Source organism: Poecilia mexicana, unplaced genomic scaffold (genome assembly GCF_051168715.1).
Source record: "Poecilia mexicana isolate PSO_F unplaced genomic scaffold, ASM5116871v1 scaffold_6, whole genome shotgun sequence".
Classification (NCBI taxonomy): Eukaryota; Metazoa; Chordata; class Actinopteri; order Cyprinodontiformes; family Poeciliidae; genus Poecilia; species Poecilia mexicana.
The window spans coordinates 14,691,568-14,708,910 of NW_028263375.1; the positions used below are offsets into that span (position 1 = coordinate 14,691,568).

A 17,343-nucleotide genomic window follows, 5' to 3' on the forward strand; every position below is an offset into this window, starting at 1 on the left:
CCCCTAAATAAAATCAAGTGTAACCAACTACCTTCTGAGGTCAGTTAATTAGTAAATAGAGTTCACGGGGGCAGCTGTTGCTCAGACATTTACTAGAGAACAGTGGTAAACAGTAAAGTAAAGAAGAAACAACAGGCAGGTCAGCAGTAAAGATTTGGAGACGCATACAACAGGGCTAGTTTACAAACCAATATTCAAAGCTTCGAACATCACATGAAGCCTTCATTTGAACATGAGAAGGGTATGACTCAACAATAAAACCTATCAAAATATGGTTGTTCACATGACCTGACAGGTTGGGCAAAGAGAACACTAATCAGAGAAGCAGCCAAAAGACAGATGGAGAGACACAGCTCATGTGGCAGAGAGTGTCAACAAGGCAACATATATGTCACTAATCTGTTCTGGCAAAAACAAAGTTAACACCAAAAAAATTCCTCCAGGGAACACGTGGAAGAATGCGCTCTGGAATGGGCAGAACGGGCATCCATTGCAGAGTTGCAAGATTGAGAAAATGAACACCAAACAGATAGTTATACATAATGGTGCTTATGTGATGGCCTGGGATGTTCTGATGCTTTAGGAATTTGTTGGCATTCTGTAATTGTTAGAACTATGGATGAGCTCACTTAGGTTTTGAAGCAAGGCAATGATCCAAAGCCCATAATCAAGTCTGCATCTGAATGGATAAAAATAATAATAATAATAACTCAACAGATACACAATCACTCTTTCTGAAAAGTTGGCATTTTCAAGAAGTATTTTAATATCACAAACGAGCCTCATCTGAACACATTCTAATTTCTTGAGCTGTGCGGTGAGCTGTGTGAGCTCTACTACTTACTGAACGGCTGGCGTGAAGTCTGATCGCCCTCTGGTGCCCATTTTTATGAACTACATCACATAAGAATTTGATACTAGAAGTCCGACGCTCCTACGAGCGTTCTATTTAGATTCCAAAATCGTACAGTTTTTTTTCAGTATTAGAGATGGCCAAGTTAAATGTGTTACGTTTTTGAGCGTTTATCTTTCCACTGCAGAGTCACAGACCAACTATCCAAAACAACCCAAAGCGCTCACAATGTGAAAATGCAGATTCATTAAGTCAACACAAACGCGCCTCGTACAACATCTTCCTTTCAAAATACATTATCACAATTTTGGTTCTTCAGGAAAATTGTGGAGTCAACATCAACATCAATGTTTGTAAGGTTAGTGATACTTCAAATTGGCAGGTCAGTATGGTATTAGTTTGCAAAATAAGAGTAATCCTTGTTGTGCGCACTTATCCGGCTTTTATTTTGACATACGAGCGGAAGTGGTGTTCTGCAGAGCCCTGCTCGGATCAGATGAGAGCCAGCCCCTGGAGCGCACACAATCTGAGGATAATCGCAGGTGGAGAGGCCGGGCTGACAATCTGCCATCTAGACAGGCGACAGAAGCAGGTGTCGAGGGGTAGCTGAGCAAGCGTTTATCCCTCTGATTTCATTTATAAGCAGTCCTACTGGATCGAGATCGTTGTTTTCATTTCAAAAATTAAATTTGATGCTTCTCTCCATGATCCACAATGCGGTCCTCGGCTCGGTTCGTCGCCCGATGCGCTCTCATCCTCTACACACTCTTCTTCATTGACGGATCCAAAGGACAGCGGCAGTGTACTGAGGTGAGGAAAACAGCGGTTGTCTTCTGGGCATTTATAGTGATGCCAAACCTGGCATTTAAAAATGAAGACGCGCTGACTGGTGGCTAAACAAATCAAGTGATGAGCGAAAACGATTAATACGATGATGACATATTTCCGGGTTGGTTTATGGTGATGTGTTTAAGGTAAGACCCTTGCTGTCGATTTACACCAGATGGCCGGGGAACCGTGCCGCTTTGATTGCAGTGGTTTTGTTCAACATAGCATGCATCTACTTTGAGGTCTGGGGTGTGTTGAACTTCACCAGTAAGAGCTGTTCAGGCTGTTATCAGTTTCCTGCATGGACTGGCCTTTCCTTCCCTGTGCCTCTGGTTTCCCTCAACACCTCCTCAGAGGAGGCTGGCAGCACGGACACACATAAGCGCACCAGATAGGGGCAACATTCTTCTAAATTATTGGCTCAAATGTTGCTCCTCCAACAGAGGAGATGAACCTTTGCTCTATGGCCTTTAATTCTCTAAAGTGACCTTGATTTTTGAAGGATGATGTAGATTATATCACTATCCAAATGTCTTTTTGAAAAGAAAACACTTTGAACTTCCATGAATTTCCCATAATTCTTTTTCTTAAATTTATTTTAATTTTAATTTTTTACAAAATACAAGGCTAAAGGCTAAAATCAGAAGAACAAAAACTAGCATGGGAGCTTGTTTCTGGGAGGATAGATTTTCTCTTAATGAAATCATCATTTATAATAAAATAGAATAAAAAGAAACACTGACTATGATGTAGTGTTTCATATGGGACAAACTTAATCTGAAGTAAGCTTGATTAATTTATACAAAATTCTAGCTAGTTGTTAGGGGTGCACTGATTTATCAGTCAGCCGATTTGTTTGTGTTGATTTTCTTGCTTTAGAGAGATCAGTGATTGGCCAATTTATACATGTGAAGCCAATCTTATCCACCGATCTTATCTACATTGGTAAAGGTCTAAAATAAACCTCTGCTCTCTTGTGAGAACTGTTTGACTGATAGATCGGCCTACCAGGTCATGTCTGCATCTTCACAGTTAGCAATATTTACCCCTCCGTTGCCAGTTCACCGACTTTCTGGCTATATTGATCAACATTTCAGACAAAAAAAATTGGTATTGGATAAAATTGGAATCGGCAGGTTAGGCTTCTTAAAAGATCGGTAATCGGCAATTGACCAGAAAACTGCAATTGGTGCACCCCGAGTTGTTGTTTTTTTTTAAAGAGAAAAACTTCTAAATCTGTGATTATTTACAACTACTGACAGTAAAAAGAGAAGATTAGGGTTCACAGTAGCACAAGTCATTAGAATGCAACTATGATCCTGATTTACTTTTTTTTTTTATCTTTCTTGGTATCTTGCCTCAGATATGTGCTACATTTCCTTTATTGTCAATGTAATTTGACTTTAGTGCTGTTCACGGCACCAAAGCTATTCCCAGCTTTATCTCCTGTGGTGAATTATAATAGTAGGCCTCCCTTCTTTGTTCTTGCAAAGACAGAACAGTTCCTGGTAAAATGCCGTTGTCCCCACTGCCGTCTGCATGGAGATAGTATGTTATGTGTCCCAGCCTGAGGAGGGGTCAGAGCTGGACAGATAGCAGCCAGAGCAGGCACTCATGTCTTGTTAGGGTTCTTCTAAGCCAAGTGGACATGGAAAGTGATATCAGTGTTTGTTGCGACTGCAGCAGCACTCTCTTGCCGGATATTTACAGTGAGGTGACTCAGCGCTCTCCTTTGGGTGTGAATCCCCTCCCTCCCCCGCCCACCTCACAGTGATGACCTGCCTTGGCCCCCGATTGGTTCTTTGTTTGATGTTGTGTTGTGTGATCTCTTATGCAGATGCTTTCTGGTTTTTTTGTTTGTTTTTTTTTTCTTTACAGACTGACTATTATTATGAGTACACAGAGTGTGACAGCACAGGATCTCGGTGGAGAGTGGCCATCCCGCAGAATCCCGGGTTCTGCACCGGACTACCACAACCCGTGAGGGGCACAGAGTGCAGTAAGTTGGGATCACGTGGAGTGTATGCTAACACTTGTTTTTGACTATATTTTAGTATGAGGTTGATTAGGGAGTCCACAGTTTTATCAATTTATCATCCCTCATCTTTACTGCATAAAGTGTAACACAGTAGCCCTGTTGCATTTGCAAGAAAAATAACTATATTATTTGTGCTTTGTATGTTACTATGTGGCCAGATTGTGTCTTTATAGAAGAACGCCTGGCCTCCAGCAAGTTAGTATTGTTACTATTTAGTATCTATTTATGGCGCCATCTCAGGTTTTGATGGTAAGCTAATCAAACTAAGATCATGTTACCTTTGTGTGAGAGTAATTATATGTAATGCAAGTTATCAGTGCTAATGGTTTAGCAGCATCTGTTTATCCGTCCATTGTCTATACCAGCTTATTGTTGTTGTAGGTTGATGGGGAGCTGGTGCCTTTCTCCAGTGGTTATTGGCAGGTTAAGGTCAAGGTTATGTCATAATGTTGCAATTTAACGCAAGACATGTTACAATTAACTCGGGCAACTGGCTACGGAGTAACATATTACTCTGTGTTTGACGCTAAAGCATATGTTTGTATTTGTGTAGCAGAGATAAAAGCTGGGTTGTTTCATAACAGAAACATTACATTTAATTTTTTCAACGAAATGGTTAAAGATAGCTCCATGTTACAGACAGAAGTGTAAGAAATGTTACAACTTTTCTCAATCTGCCCTGACATTTAAGAAAGTCTGAAATCCTTTTTGTTGGGACGTTGCCCTCGTGACAAGCGTTTGACAGTGGAACCAGGAAGCCTGGATTTAGCTATGCAATGAATGTGGATGTTGAGCAGGGTAGTAATGCAGGCATTGTCTTAGATACATCTACAACCTGTTTATCCTGTGTTGTTACATAACTTAACTACTGTCTTGATAATTATCTCAAACATAATCTTGTGTAACGTTGCATTGACAAATGCCAGATAAGGAGAGATGAACCTTGTTAGTTCTTTTTCTTCATGCTGCACAAAATGGAAGCTAACAAAATTTTCTAAGAGATGCCTTTATGGTGTCAGATGTTTCTGCAGTGCAGGGAGGCTCTTACTTTTAGTTTTGTTTTGTTTTTGTTTCCTTCTCCCTTCTCCAGCTTTCTATTATTTTTACTTAGAGATCAACCGTCTCTTGTGTTCACAGCAGTTCATAGGATCCACATGAGCTGGCATAATTCTCACCCGGTATGTCATCAGATTGATTAAGTGGAAACATGCCGCCTATAAGCCTTTTCACTCACTCTTGCTAGTCGGAGGCATATCTTTCTCACACTTCCCCGAAAACGCTGTTGGCTTCCATTGTTTTGTCAGTAAGCCAGATCAGGTATGAGGAAAAGCTGACACTGTCAAACAAACCCAGGCACCACGACTTGATGGCTCTGGGGAAAATAGCGCAGAGACAGACACAGTGTGTAACAGGATGTAAGGATTAAGTTCCTCCATCGCTGCAGTGCAGCAGTGATTTGCACCGCTGTTTGTCTGTCAGCTTTAGTCTGTCTCAGGGTATCTGAATGTAACATAGTTTAGGGGAAAAAGGCTGAGAAATGGTTTATTTATTGAACATTTCTTCCTCGTCGTCTCATTTCGTGTCCCCAGCCTTCTCATGCAGAGCTGGGGAGTTCCTGGAGATGTCTGCTCAGGAGTGCACCCAGTGCGCGGCAGGAAGCTACTCCCTCGGCAGCGGTATCCGCTTTGACCAATGGGATACCATGCCTGCTGGATTCAGGAGCGTGGCAACTTCTCTGGGGAACGATCCCAAAAGAGATGCCCAACCTACCTGCAACAGGTTACTAAGTAAAACAAAAAAACAAAACAAAAAAACTGCATTGCAACCTATACCGCACTTTTACTCACATTGTTCTTTTACTTACAGTTCTTCCTGGGTGCCTCAAGGAAACTATCTTGAATCCAACAGGGACGAGTGTACAGTTTCTCTTATTTATGCTGTTCACTTGAAAAAGCAGGGCTATGTCAGCTTTGAGTATCAGTATCCTGATAAAAGTCTGCTGTTTGAATTCTTTGTGAGTAACCCACAAGCTCTTTCTTTTAGTACAAGCGTGTCTCAATCTTATTGGTATTAATTATGCAAGACGTTTTGCTAATAACAGAACCAGAGAATTATCTACTGATTTTTGTGTGTGTGTGCAGATTCAGAATGACCAGTGTCAGGAGATGGATCAATCAAGTAATACAAAGTGGCTCCAGCTCACTAATCATGGAGAATGGGGAACCCACACGGTAGGTGTTTTTGGCCGCTTGCCCGGCTCTTCTAAAATAAATGCTCTGAGTAGCAAACCGTGGGTGGATACAAGCAGGAAGCCTCCTGGTACACAGGAGGATACTAAAGTTACAAAAGGCTGTTTGCAGTATTTTTCCACACAGATTATAAAACCAGATAATTCATTTGGGTTGATCATAGTGCTTAGTTCAAATTGTGGAGTGTGAGCAAAAGCATTTTAAACCTGTTTCAAATGTATCTGTTGAACTAGTGTTTTTTTTTTTTTTTTTGGAATATGGTGTTAGGCATTCATTACGAGAAGATTGTGTGGCAGCATAGCATGTCATTTACATTGCTTCTACTAATTTGTCGACACTTTCGAACCATTTGAATTGATACCACAAGTATTGCATGAAAAAGTCAATCTATTTCAGCAATTTAACCATCCTTGTTAAGAAAACCTAAAGTATTTGCTCTAAACACAGACTTTGTTTATGGCAAGCTGATGATGCATACATAACATGTATTCTAGGTGAACTTGAAATCTGGCACCAACATCTTGTACTGGAGGACAGGAGGTGTTGTTATGAGGTCCAGTGTTGTGAAGCCTGTCCTGCTGAAAAACATTCAAATTGAAGGTCAGAGAAGAGTGATAATGTCCGTGTCGGTTGCACTTTGGTTGTGTAGAAAAAGTCAATTAAATAAAATTATAGAAACAAATCCAATATTACCTTTTTTCCCCCCAACCTGTCGTTTTTTTTTTATCCAAAAGGTGTTGCATACACATCGGAGTGTTTTCCTTGTAAGCCAGGGAGCTTCAGTCGCATTCCGGGCTCCTCAACATGTGAATCCTGTCCTCGGGACACCTACTCTGGCCACGGAGCCAGTTCATGCACCCCATGCAACACTACCACTGAGTATGCAGGTATGGCATGCTAGGCACACGCAAATCTTTCAGTATTTGACAATCACTGCACTGTTATGATGAACAGAAAACGACTGAAGATGCATTTTGACTGTGACACATTTTTTTAGTTCTTATTTTCCCTGAATTTTTATCTTCACTGGCCATTTTTTTTCCACTGCAGACCAGGGCCATTAGATCATCAAATGCAGCTGTGTTGAGTTGACTTAGAGCATTTGCCAGTGCAAGTTACTGAAATCTCTAGATTGAAAGCCAGGATTTTAAACAATAAATCTACAACCATGATTCTGTCACAGCAATTACACTTTGTATCCACATTGTAAGGTTCTTGGAAACTGTAAGCATTGTGCTTCAGAATGTAAAGTGCTTAAAAACCTAAGATATCATTTTGACTGAGGGATTTGCTTCACAAAACGACTCTCAACATAATTGAGTTTTTGTATTGTACAGTGCATCTGAAAAGTATTCACATTGCTTCACTTTTTTCATATTATGTCATTGCCTTAATCCATAACCAAGTTTTTTTTTCTTTCTTTTTTTTATTTTTATTAAATAGAAAACTAAGAAATCACCTTTATTAAGGTATTTACTGCCTTTGCCATGAAGTTCAGCATTTTTCAGCAGGACAATGAGCCGAAGTGCGTCGCCGAGGTCTCAAAGGAGTGACTTGGTCCTGAACTGGCCACGTCAGAGTTTAGCCTCGAGTCCAATTGAACATTTCTGAAGCGATCTGAAAACTGCCGCACAGACGTCTCTCATCCAACCTCATGGAGCTTGAGCAGTATTGCACAGAAAAATGGGTGAAACTTCCTAAACATAGTTGTGCTGAGCTCGTGCCACCGTATGCCAAAAGTGGATCAACAGAGTATTAAGCAAAGGCAGCGAATACTTGTGTAAATGTAATTTCTTGGTTTTCTATTCTTAACAAATGTGTAAAACATAGAAACATTATTCCACATTGTCATAATGGGCTTTTTATTGTAGAATTTTGAGGATAGAGATTAATTAGTTCATTATCAATCTAATTTTAAAAAATAAATCAAATTTTATTTGGCAGGAATTTATGGCAAACTATTCTGTACTTATAATATCCTTGTAGAAAATATTTTCTCAGTTTTTCCCCATTCTAATGCTTCTGCTTTGGATAATCATATTTTACCTGACAGAGGAAGGATCGTCTGAGTGCAAGAACAGACCTCCATGTTCCAAAAAGGACTATTTCCAGATTCACACACCATGTGACCACGAAGGAAAGGTGAGGGAGAAGATGACACCTGTCAAAACATGCTGAGTGGGCGTGTTACGTTATCTCACTTTGAGATCTTTGTCACTTTACGTAACGTTAGACACAGGTCATATATAAGTGGATTGAGCCCAAGATCTGTCTAGAGGGCATCTCTGGAGCAGAAGCGCTGCCCGAGAGTGGCGAACAGGAGGAATGCCCCCCCTGTAACCCTGGTTTCTATAACAACGACACGGCCACTTGCTCCCCCTGTCCAGCCGGGACGTACTCTGACGGACTGAAACGTAAAACCTTGTGTATTTTTTAATTTATTTTTTTCCCACCGTCATCCTGTGCGTGTCATCTTAGCTGTACTTTTTAACATTGTTCGTTTTCCAGCATGCAGTCGGTGTCCAGCTGGTACTGAGCCCATCCTGGGTTACGAGTATAAATGGTGGAATGTTCTTCCGTCTAACATGAAGACCTCCTGTTTCAACGTGGGCAACACTAAATGTGACCATATGAATGGTGGGTGGTCTAACACGCTGTCTTTAATCTAGTGTTTTGTGTTTAAAAAGACTCCGCCCCTTCTATGGTTTGAGCCTCTGAATTTATTTAGGTTAGTAGAATTTGGTAGTTTATTGTTTTGGTACAAGCTTATAAGTTTAATTGCTCTACAAATGGCTAAATATTCCTTTATTTCTTCAGATTTGCCTTCTATTGATCCAAATTTTCTAGAATTTCTCTTAAAATAGTCCTTTTTTTAAGATCTACTTGATCTTGAAATGGCAGCTTTTTGTGATTTGGCTTGTATGTTTGTTTTTTGTTTTTTTGTTGCCACCTCAGACATCTCTGGTGTGAAGCAGAGCAGAATCAGCTGATTCAGCTGCTGGACAATGTGAAAGAAAAGCAACATTACCCATCCCATGGTGTCCTGGTTTTGGATTTTCTTACAAACTAATTAAATCTATCATCTCTGGGTTTTTACATGGCCGAACAATGCCAGTGAATAAAACCTGCAACTTTTAGGAATATTTAAAGAAAAAGAAAAAATCATAATAATTATATGTCCAATACAAATATCAAACTTGCTGTGGTCTTTTAAGGTTTCCCATTGTAGTCAACTTAGTTTTTTTTAAATTTATTTCATTTACCATTTTAACATTTGTGTTTTTTATTGGGATGCTGGTCATTTCAACCTTTGGACATTTCATACTTTTCCTGTTTTGGTGATTTCCTGTTGTGCTTTGCAGGTTATAGAAAAGGAGCTAACTCCGACACGTGTGCTTCATAACAATTAATGATTCTTTACAGATCATTGTGTTGAGTTCATTTGATAGATCTTGGGTCCTAGTATGTTTTATAAGAGCCAGCTGGACAAAGTAGGGAAGTCCAGCTAAACGGAAATGCTGTACTTTTAAAATCTTCAGAAAATAATGCACAATTTAACTACAGGTGAGATTTTAGCAACTTTTTGATACTTGATCTCAATAGTTAATCAACAATGCTTAACTGATAAGAGAAATAAGCTATGTCTTTTTTACTATTATTTCTTTGCCCACGTTTTTATTTGTGTTTTGTCACAAAAACACTCACAAAATGATTTCATGGTCAGGTACAGGGACAGGAACGAAACAATGTCACAACCTTTAAAAGAATCTCAAGACAGCCAAGTGACCATTTCAAGCCAAACCCTTTTGAAAAATGACAAGCGTCTACATTCTTGCAGCTGTTTATTTAAAACCAGATAAGATAAACTAATGTCTTGTTGATGACTATTTCAGGTTGGGAAGCAGCAAGAGATCATATTCACAGTGGAGCCGGCAGCTCTGATAATGATTATCTCATCCTTAACATCCATGTTCCCGGCTTCAAGTGAGTGCAGTCATATTGTGTTGTCCCAAAGCTGTCCGTTGTGACCGATTCCACTCGTTTCCGTTCGCATTGACCATCAGGCTGCCTACATCAGAGTCGAGCCAGTCAGTGACAGAATTTGGTCGCATCACATTTGAATTTGAAACTTCGTGCATGGCAGACTGTGAGTTCTACTTCATGATGGTGAGAGCGCCTCCCAACACAGCTTCGCTGCTCTGTAAATGCATAAATTTATGCTTGCAGAGTAATTTTTATTTATTTTTTTTTAATGTTCACTTTTAAGGATATCAACAGGGAGAGTACTACGGTTGTGCAGTCGTGGGAGAAAACACAAAAAAGACAAACCTACACACACACCATGTTAAAAAATGCAGCGGTTTCCTACACGTGGGCTTTCCAGAGGACAAACCAACCTTCAGATGTAAGTACGAATACACAGCTTTACTCAGGACACCGATATGGATAATATTACTGGTTTACAATTAAAGTCCTCTTTTTTTCATGATATATTCAAGACACCACATATGGAGGGAGATTAAGGAGGGAGATTGTCATCACATACTTTTATTTCTAAAGATATACCCTGGTTTCCACAAAAATCTATGAAGAAAGATATTATATTTATGGGTGTCAACAACAACAACAATAATAATAATAATTAATAATACAGGTTTGTCTCACAACTAAGGTTCAATGGAGGACCTCTGACACTGTTTTGCTCCCTCAGGTACGTCGGTATGTCAATGATGTGGCGCGCATCTTCTCCATCACTGTGACTAACGCGGTTGATGGCGTGTCCTCCAGCTGCAGGGCTTGTGCCCTCAGCACCCAGCTCTCCAGCTCAGCATGTGTGCCCTGCCCACCTGGACATTACATAGACACACTCACCAGCAAGTGCTTAGAGTGTCCTCGCAACAGTTACCTCGAGCCGCACGCAACGCCGGGTTCTGACGCCTGCAAAGCCTGTGGGCCAGCGAGCCGCAGCGATAAGGTTTGTAAGCGGTGCAGATTTATGGATCATGCTGTTTCCCTATTTTAGGACGCCAGAGGGGGAAAAACTAACCATAAAAACCGTGTCTGTGCTTCCCAGGACCACAGGCTGTGTTACAGCGACTGCCACTTTACCCACACAGAGGGCAATGTCACGCTAAGCTTTGACTTCAGTCCCCTTGGCTCAGCAGGATCGCTCATGAATGGTCCAAAGTTTACCTCCAAGGGAACCAAGTATTTTCACATGTTCAACATTAGTCTGTGCGGAGGACAGGTGTGCACAGAAAAGCCCCCCGCAACGTGTAAATAAACGCAATCAGTTAAAGGTTTTCGTTCACAGATGGATGCCTTTCGCCCTTTTCTCTTGTTTTTAAGGATCGCATGGCGGTTTGCACAGACAACACCACCGACGTGTCGGCTTCCAGCTCCCAGAGTGAGAAAGCCGAGGGATCCAGCGCTGTGAAGACCTTCATCTGTCAGTCAACAATAATCCCAGCAAGCAGACAAGGATTCCACGCGGCGCTCTCTTCGCAGTCCATTAACCTGGCTGACACCTTTCTTGGTAAGTGAACATTGAATTACTTAGTGTGAAAACCAGCGGCAGTCAGAATAAATAGAATTGCTGTTTTTTCTTTTTTTCCTTCTGCCCTTTTTTCCCCCCCTTTAAAAGCCAACAGAAATGCATTTGCATATAGGCCCCTATACAAATGAAAGTGTAATGAAAACTCAATCTGCACATAATGTCAATCCACCTGTTGTCTGTACATGTTTATCCATGTCATGGAGCCACTGGTGTGTATCGACAGCAGTCATTTGGTGAGAGGCGGCGTTCACCCTGGACAGGGCAACACAGAAACGCAGGACAATCAACCATTCTCACACATCCACTAATATCTAAGACAAATGTAGCGTAACTAATTAACCTAATATACCTGGAGAGAACCCACACATTCACAGGAACATCATAGAAACTCCATGCAGAAAGACACCATGACCTGCTGCCTGCAGGGCTAAATGTATGTTGTAGTTGTTGTTGTTTTTTTTGCCCAGGTGCAACTGTAGATGATAATCTTGAAGGAATAAAAGCAAGACCAGACTTGTTTCCTCAGAAGTCTAAGAAAGTGCCTGATATCAACTTCTTCTTCAGGTATTTTTGTCATATCAGATGTTTTTTGTTTTTTTTTTCTCCGAAAACTCAATATATATAAAGTATGCTTCTTCTGTATTATTTTTTTCTCCTAAGATCTTTTGAGGGAACTTCGTCTTGTGAATCAGGTCGGAGCACAGTGGTGACTCTTCGCTGTAATCCCGATATGAGCACTAAAGGAGTGCTGTCTGTTCCGAGGTATTGCTTTTCTCTGCTGCTGCAGTTTATTTCCAGCAATACCTCTGACCTTTATCATTGCTGTTAAGGTCACAGACTGAAGAGTAATGCTGCTGGAGAAGTAACATGGTCTTCTTTTGGCCATTTCAGCCGGTGCCCTGAAGGAACATGCGATGGCTGCACCTTTCATTTCTTTTGGGAGAGTTCAGGGGCTTGTCCTACATGCACAATGAGAGACTATCATCTGATAGAGGGAGTCTGCAAAGGAGGACAACAGGTGTGTGTGCATGTGTGTGTGTCTTTAGTCAGACAAATTCAACTTTAGATACTAAAGAATCTACATCAGAAAAATGAAAGGGTTTTAATCCAAGCCTGTGCATTTTAGGGTCCTGTCCTGGCTTTCCGTAATTCTTTAAATATATTTGTTCTTCCTCAGGACATGCTGTATGTGTGGACTGAGCCAAAGCTGTGTATAGGTGGCGTAACCTTGCCTGATAAGAAAACTGTGCCATGTCAGGGTATGGAGTTCTGGGTTCATCTTGGTGCGGGGACGGGGATTTTTACTGCCGTGTTGCTCGTCTGCCTCACTTGCTACTTTTGGAAGAAGAATAAACGGTACCTGTCAACGTTCCCTCAAGATTCTTTCGATCTTTATTTTCCTGTATTTTCTTCCCTTTTGTTCATTATTCATCATCCTTGTTCGTTGCGGTTCCCTCATGTTCTTTTTTTTTTCCTAAATTGACTTCACTCAACTGTTTTCTTTCCCTTAGATTGTCTTTCTTTCCCTTTTTAGTTTTTCTTTTATCAATTTCTGTTTTAATGTTTCATCTTTCTTATATCTTATATTTTTGCCTTTCGTCTTGCTATTTTTCCATTTTCCTCTTTTTGTTCTTTCTGCTTACCATTCCTTCATAATCCATTTGTCCTTTGACATTTTCCTATTGTTTTTTTTTTCCGTTTTCATTTCCTTTTTCTTTTAAAGATCTTCTAATTTCTGCTTACTCTTGTTTCCTACTTTCTTTTCGTCTCTCTTCCTTCGACCCATCTTCCTTCCCTTTGTTTCCTTGTCATTTAGTTTTCATGTTTATTTTTCATCGTGCTTTCATTAATCATTTTTGTGCTTTTTGCTCCTTCTTGTTTCTTTTTTTCTTTTGTTCCTCATTTCCCTGTTGTCACATTAGCTGCTCATTTTGGACACACTTGCTTATCTGATATTTATTCTCTTGCTTGTCTCCGGAAGGTTGGAGTACAAGTACTCCCGGCTGGTTATGTCTGCCAACAAGGAGTGTGAAATGCCGGTCGCTGACAGCTGTGCTGTGATGGAGGGAGAGAATGAAGGAGACATGGAGGATGAAGTTGTGTATACCAAACCTTCACTGTTCGGCAAACTCAAAGCTATAGCGTCCAAGGTGAGAGTCGCAGCACCGTCACACACAGAGAGCTGTCTCGCCGTGATAAAAGCTTTCAGACAGCTGCAGAATAAACACTTTTGCTTCTGCTTTCAGGGAAACGGAGAGCGTTATGAAAATGTGCAGCTGAACTCGTCCCACTCAAAGGCATTGGTCTGGAGTTAGAGCTGTGTGAGCAGAAGCTGTAATGAGGGAAAACACTTTTCACTGGGTGGTCCGCTTTAAAACTGTCCCCGTTATAAGCTTTGGTACCTGGAACACAACCTGTGTGTACAAATGCACAGATGGAAAATTTTTTTTTTACATTCTTCATGTAAAGCCAGGTTAAAAAAAAAGTCACACCATCATGGCGGCCTTATTGCTTGGTACAACAGAGCCATAGTACTGTGACACAGGTGTGTAAAGACACTTCTAGCATTTTCTGGCTCAAACTTTAGTTGGAAAATGTGTTTTGGAGAGCTCAGGGTAATACGAGGACCTATGAGAGTTCTTGTTCAGTTTTGTGTACATTTATTTAATTGTTTGTAATGTTTTTTTTGTTTTTTTATTGTGGAGATCCTGATGTCAAGACACACAATGACTGTTGGTGTCTTTCCATATCACATAGATGGACTCTCACATCAGTTTGCTTTGGTCTAGAATAATGACTCTCACTTTTGTTTGTTTGGTTTATTGATTATTTTGCTTTGTTGAAGACGTTGTAGTAGAGAGATAAGACAAAGGACTGAAAATGAACATGCTATATAAAGCTGTTGAGATTGTGCTTCAAATAAAAGACATATTTATGTAGAAATTGACTCTGTGTCATTTAATTACCAAGTTTCAAAGTCGTTTTATGACCTCGGCTACAGAGAAGTCTGTCAGACAATGGTGTGTGTGTTTTAACTGAATAGTGAATCAGCTGTGAAGTTACATTGGTAAGCAATTTGTTCCAAATGAGGTGATCAATATTCCATTGATTTAAAATGTGGTAGGCCTTTCCTTTGAGTGGAAGGAACTGTGACAATGTAATCCACAGTGGGACTGCGGGGGAAAGAAAAGCTGAACTGGTTACTTCACAGAATGATAAATGTAAATGTTTTTTTGTTTGTTTTGGTTTTTTTTGGTGGAGGGGGTTAAGAAGATTTTAATCTGGTGGATTAGGAAAAGTACAGGGCATTCAAAATCTAAGAATCAGTTATACAGAACTGACTGCAGGACTAATATTGTTAGCTAAAATTACCCAGAAGAATTAAGTGGCAAAATAATGAGAGAACAAAACCTTCAGCATATTTGGTAACACTTTATGAATTGTCTTTGCGTGCAGGGATAAAGCATGACCCGTACATTGAGGCCGTAGTCCTTGATGCAACTGTCACAGGTTCAAGTCCTGGCCTGATGACCATTGTTGTCTTCCTCCTCTCTCATTACCCACTTCTCTCTCTAAGCATTCTCAAATAAAGGCCACTAGAGCCAATAAAATCTTTAGAAAGATATCTGGTATCCTTCCTCAAGCTTCTCACAAAAATTGGTTGGAGTTTTGCCCATTTCTTCTGAAAAATTTGGTGTATCTGAGTCAGTCTTTTCCTTATTTAATTAAGAGGTAACAAAGGTCAGTATGGCCAAGCATTTATATTTTTGCTTCATAAAACCACAGATTTCACAAAAAATCATGTGTTGTGTCTTTGTGCACACTAATCTGAATTAGTATTTATTTTTTTAAATCATGCAACACTTTTTGTTGTTCTATCACATAAGATCCCAGTAAAAATACATAAAATGCACTGGCTCCCTTTTTTTTGTTACGCAGCTGGGACCAGTGAAGGCACAAGAATGGTGTAGTGATCCAAGCCAACCAGCAGAGGGAGCTCACTACAAAGCTAAATGGACAGACTCCTCACCCTCGTCTGTTTATGTGAACTTTAAAAATTATGATGCAACCCTAAAGGATTATTGAGGAAAGGACTATAATTAAACCAATGTAAAAATACACAAATAAAAACACTCTACTTTTTCCCTAAAATTACTTGTTTTAATATAAAAATCAGATTTTGCAACAACTGGACAGAAAAAAAAATCTTCAGCTTCATCTTGTATTCCACTTCTTCCTCTTCTTTTTTTTAAACTACTGTCCTCCTTTCTAACAAACTGGTATTCAATACTGGCATGCATTTTCCAAAACTGGGGAGCTCTCCAGTAGATGTTTTAATTGGAGTGCCATTACTTGTGGGAACAGATGAAGCCGAGTGTTGGAGATGTCTTTAAACATTTGCCAGCAAACTCTGTGAATAGAGCCTATGTGTGTTTGTGTGTGTAGGTGATGGTGTTGCTGATGAGACAAATCTACCTACACATTTCTCAGCATTCAGAAAGGTGGCTGACCACAACACTGCAGAGAGAGGGATGAAGAGGCAACAGCAGATGTTTGCTTCATGGTATTTATTATGATGTCATCACAGCCTCTTTATTGCACATTTCATAAACGCAGGATCTATTGCTTTGTGACCAGCCAGTTTCAGAGTTCAGATCGGCATCCGCTTCATTTTGTCTCCTGAGATCCCTTCTTGCTTCAAAGCCCAGAGGCCAGGGACACATTCTGTTATATAGAGGGGGGCTACAGCATGGAGACCTTTGTAAAAGCACATGACAGTTGGCAAGGTCTGAATAGAGGAACAGTGTCCTTAATAGATGGCTGCTTCAAAAGGATATTCATGAGGAAAACCAATTAAAGAAGTCTCCAGATTAATTTATCGGGGAGATGAAATGATCATTTCCGCAAGGTAATGAGTACTGAAGCAATGCTATTTCTTTGCATCTGAGTTTTCAATTTTAACTTCCCAACATTCATTTCCCAGATCCTTTTGTCCGTCATCCCCTGTATCGCTTTTCTAACCTCGCCGAAGCAGCCTCCACGACATGTGCTTCAGAAGAGCGCTCCAGTTCAAGTGTGAGCCACCAGTCTGTCGCTCTGGCTCTGGTGGTCCTGGCTGAGACCGAATCAGTCACAAGTTTCACACACGGAGCGGCGACTTGGCTGCACAAAAGGTGGTGAGGGAAAGGTTGAAGGGTGAGGCGGGACTGTGAGCGAGAGGGTCAGAGAAGAGTGTGAGACTGTTGTCTTGGACTGGTCTCTGGACTAAATGAGTGGAGAATCAGGGTTAAGTGCTCTGTTTGTGTGCCCATTAAAAAGCCGTGAGTACAGGGCCTTACTTAGCCCGATCTCATTGGGCTCTGCCAACTTGGATCAGAACCGCCGAGCCATTTTTTTTTTTTTTTTTAGATATCTCTCTTCCTTCTGTTCCTCTTTACTCAGCCACTCATCACCCTTTCTCCCAGCCCTGCTGACAACTAAGACATTCCAGCATTGAATGTGTTGGTTGTGGTTGCCCATAACAACCTGTCATGTGGTGTGTATCTTGTGAGAGCAGGACCACAGAGTGAATGGCTAAACCTTCTTCTAACAAACACTGTGAATCTCCGAGATGCTTTGAGCTTCCATAGAGGCGCTGCTGACTTCTGGGCTGTGGGAGTGCTTTACATAATCCAGCAGCGGCAGCAGCATCCCTCTCCTCTGCCACATCGCTCTCTCCCGCTGCACTCTGCACCTAACAAACACACCCCAATGTAGGTCGCCTCCTCCTGACACATCCTTTGAAATTTCTTTCCATTTATCATTCAGTGTAGTAGTC

The 17,343-nt window shown here is 40.7% G+C and overlaps 1 protein-coding gene across 2 annotated transcripts; it reads left to right on the forward strand.

Annotated features, from left to right (window-relative positions):
- Window positions 1-1,348: 1,348 nt before the first annotated feature.
- Window positions 1,349-14,468, forward strand: elapor2a (endosome-lysosome associated apoptosis and autophagy regulator family member 2a). Of its 2 annotated transcripts, XM_014998764.2 has the most exons (22): window positions 1,354-1,663; window positions 3,560-3,680; window positions 5,309-5,498; window positions 5,586-5,733; window positions 5,861-5,950; window positions 6,463-6,568; window positions 6,703-6,855; window positions 8,022-8,110; window positions 8,202-8,382; window positions 8,477-8,605; window positions 9,862-9,952; window positions 10,033-10,135; window positions 10,236-10,373; window positions 10,680-10,943; window positions 11,043-11,216; window positions 11,318-11,504; window positions 11,993-12,089; window positions 12,186-12,287; window positions 12,417-12,543; window positions 12,703-12,881; window positions 13,507-13,675; window positions 13,772-14,468. In XM_014998764.2, the coding sequence occupies exons 1-22, from the start codon at window positions 1,568-1,570 to the stop codon at window positions 13,838-13,840; spliced, it is 3,003 nt and encodes a 1,000-aa protein (XP_014854250.2). In that variant the 5' UTR covers window positions 1,354-1,567; the 3' UTR covers window positions 13,841-14,468. The 2 variants fall into 2 exon arrangements, with proteins under 2 accessions (XP_087862421.1, XP_014854250.2); XM_088006295.1 differs by lacking the exons at window positions 12,703-12,881; window positions 13,507-13,675; window positions 13,772-14,468 and having other exon boundaries at window positions 1,349-1,663; window positions 12,356-12,495.
- Window positions 14,469-17,343: the final 2,875 nt, after the last annotated feature.

Excerpts from the sequence above, each read along its gene's own strand:
- elapor2a (XM_014998764.2), top strand. The coding sequence starts at position 1,568 with ATGCGGTCCTCGGCTCGGTTCGTCGCCCGATGCGCTCTCATCCTCTAC. Across the intron at positions 10,136-10,235 it reads GTGAGTTCTACTTCATGATG|GATATCAACAGGGAGAGTAC; the intron begins GTGAGAGCGCCT and ends TTCACTTTTAAG. Across the intron at positions 12,544-12,702 it reads TCTGCAAAGGAGGACAACAG|GACATGCTGTATGTGTGGAC; the intron begins GTGTGTGTGCAT and ends GTTCTTCCTCAG.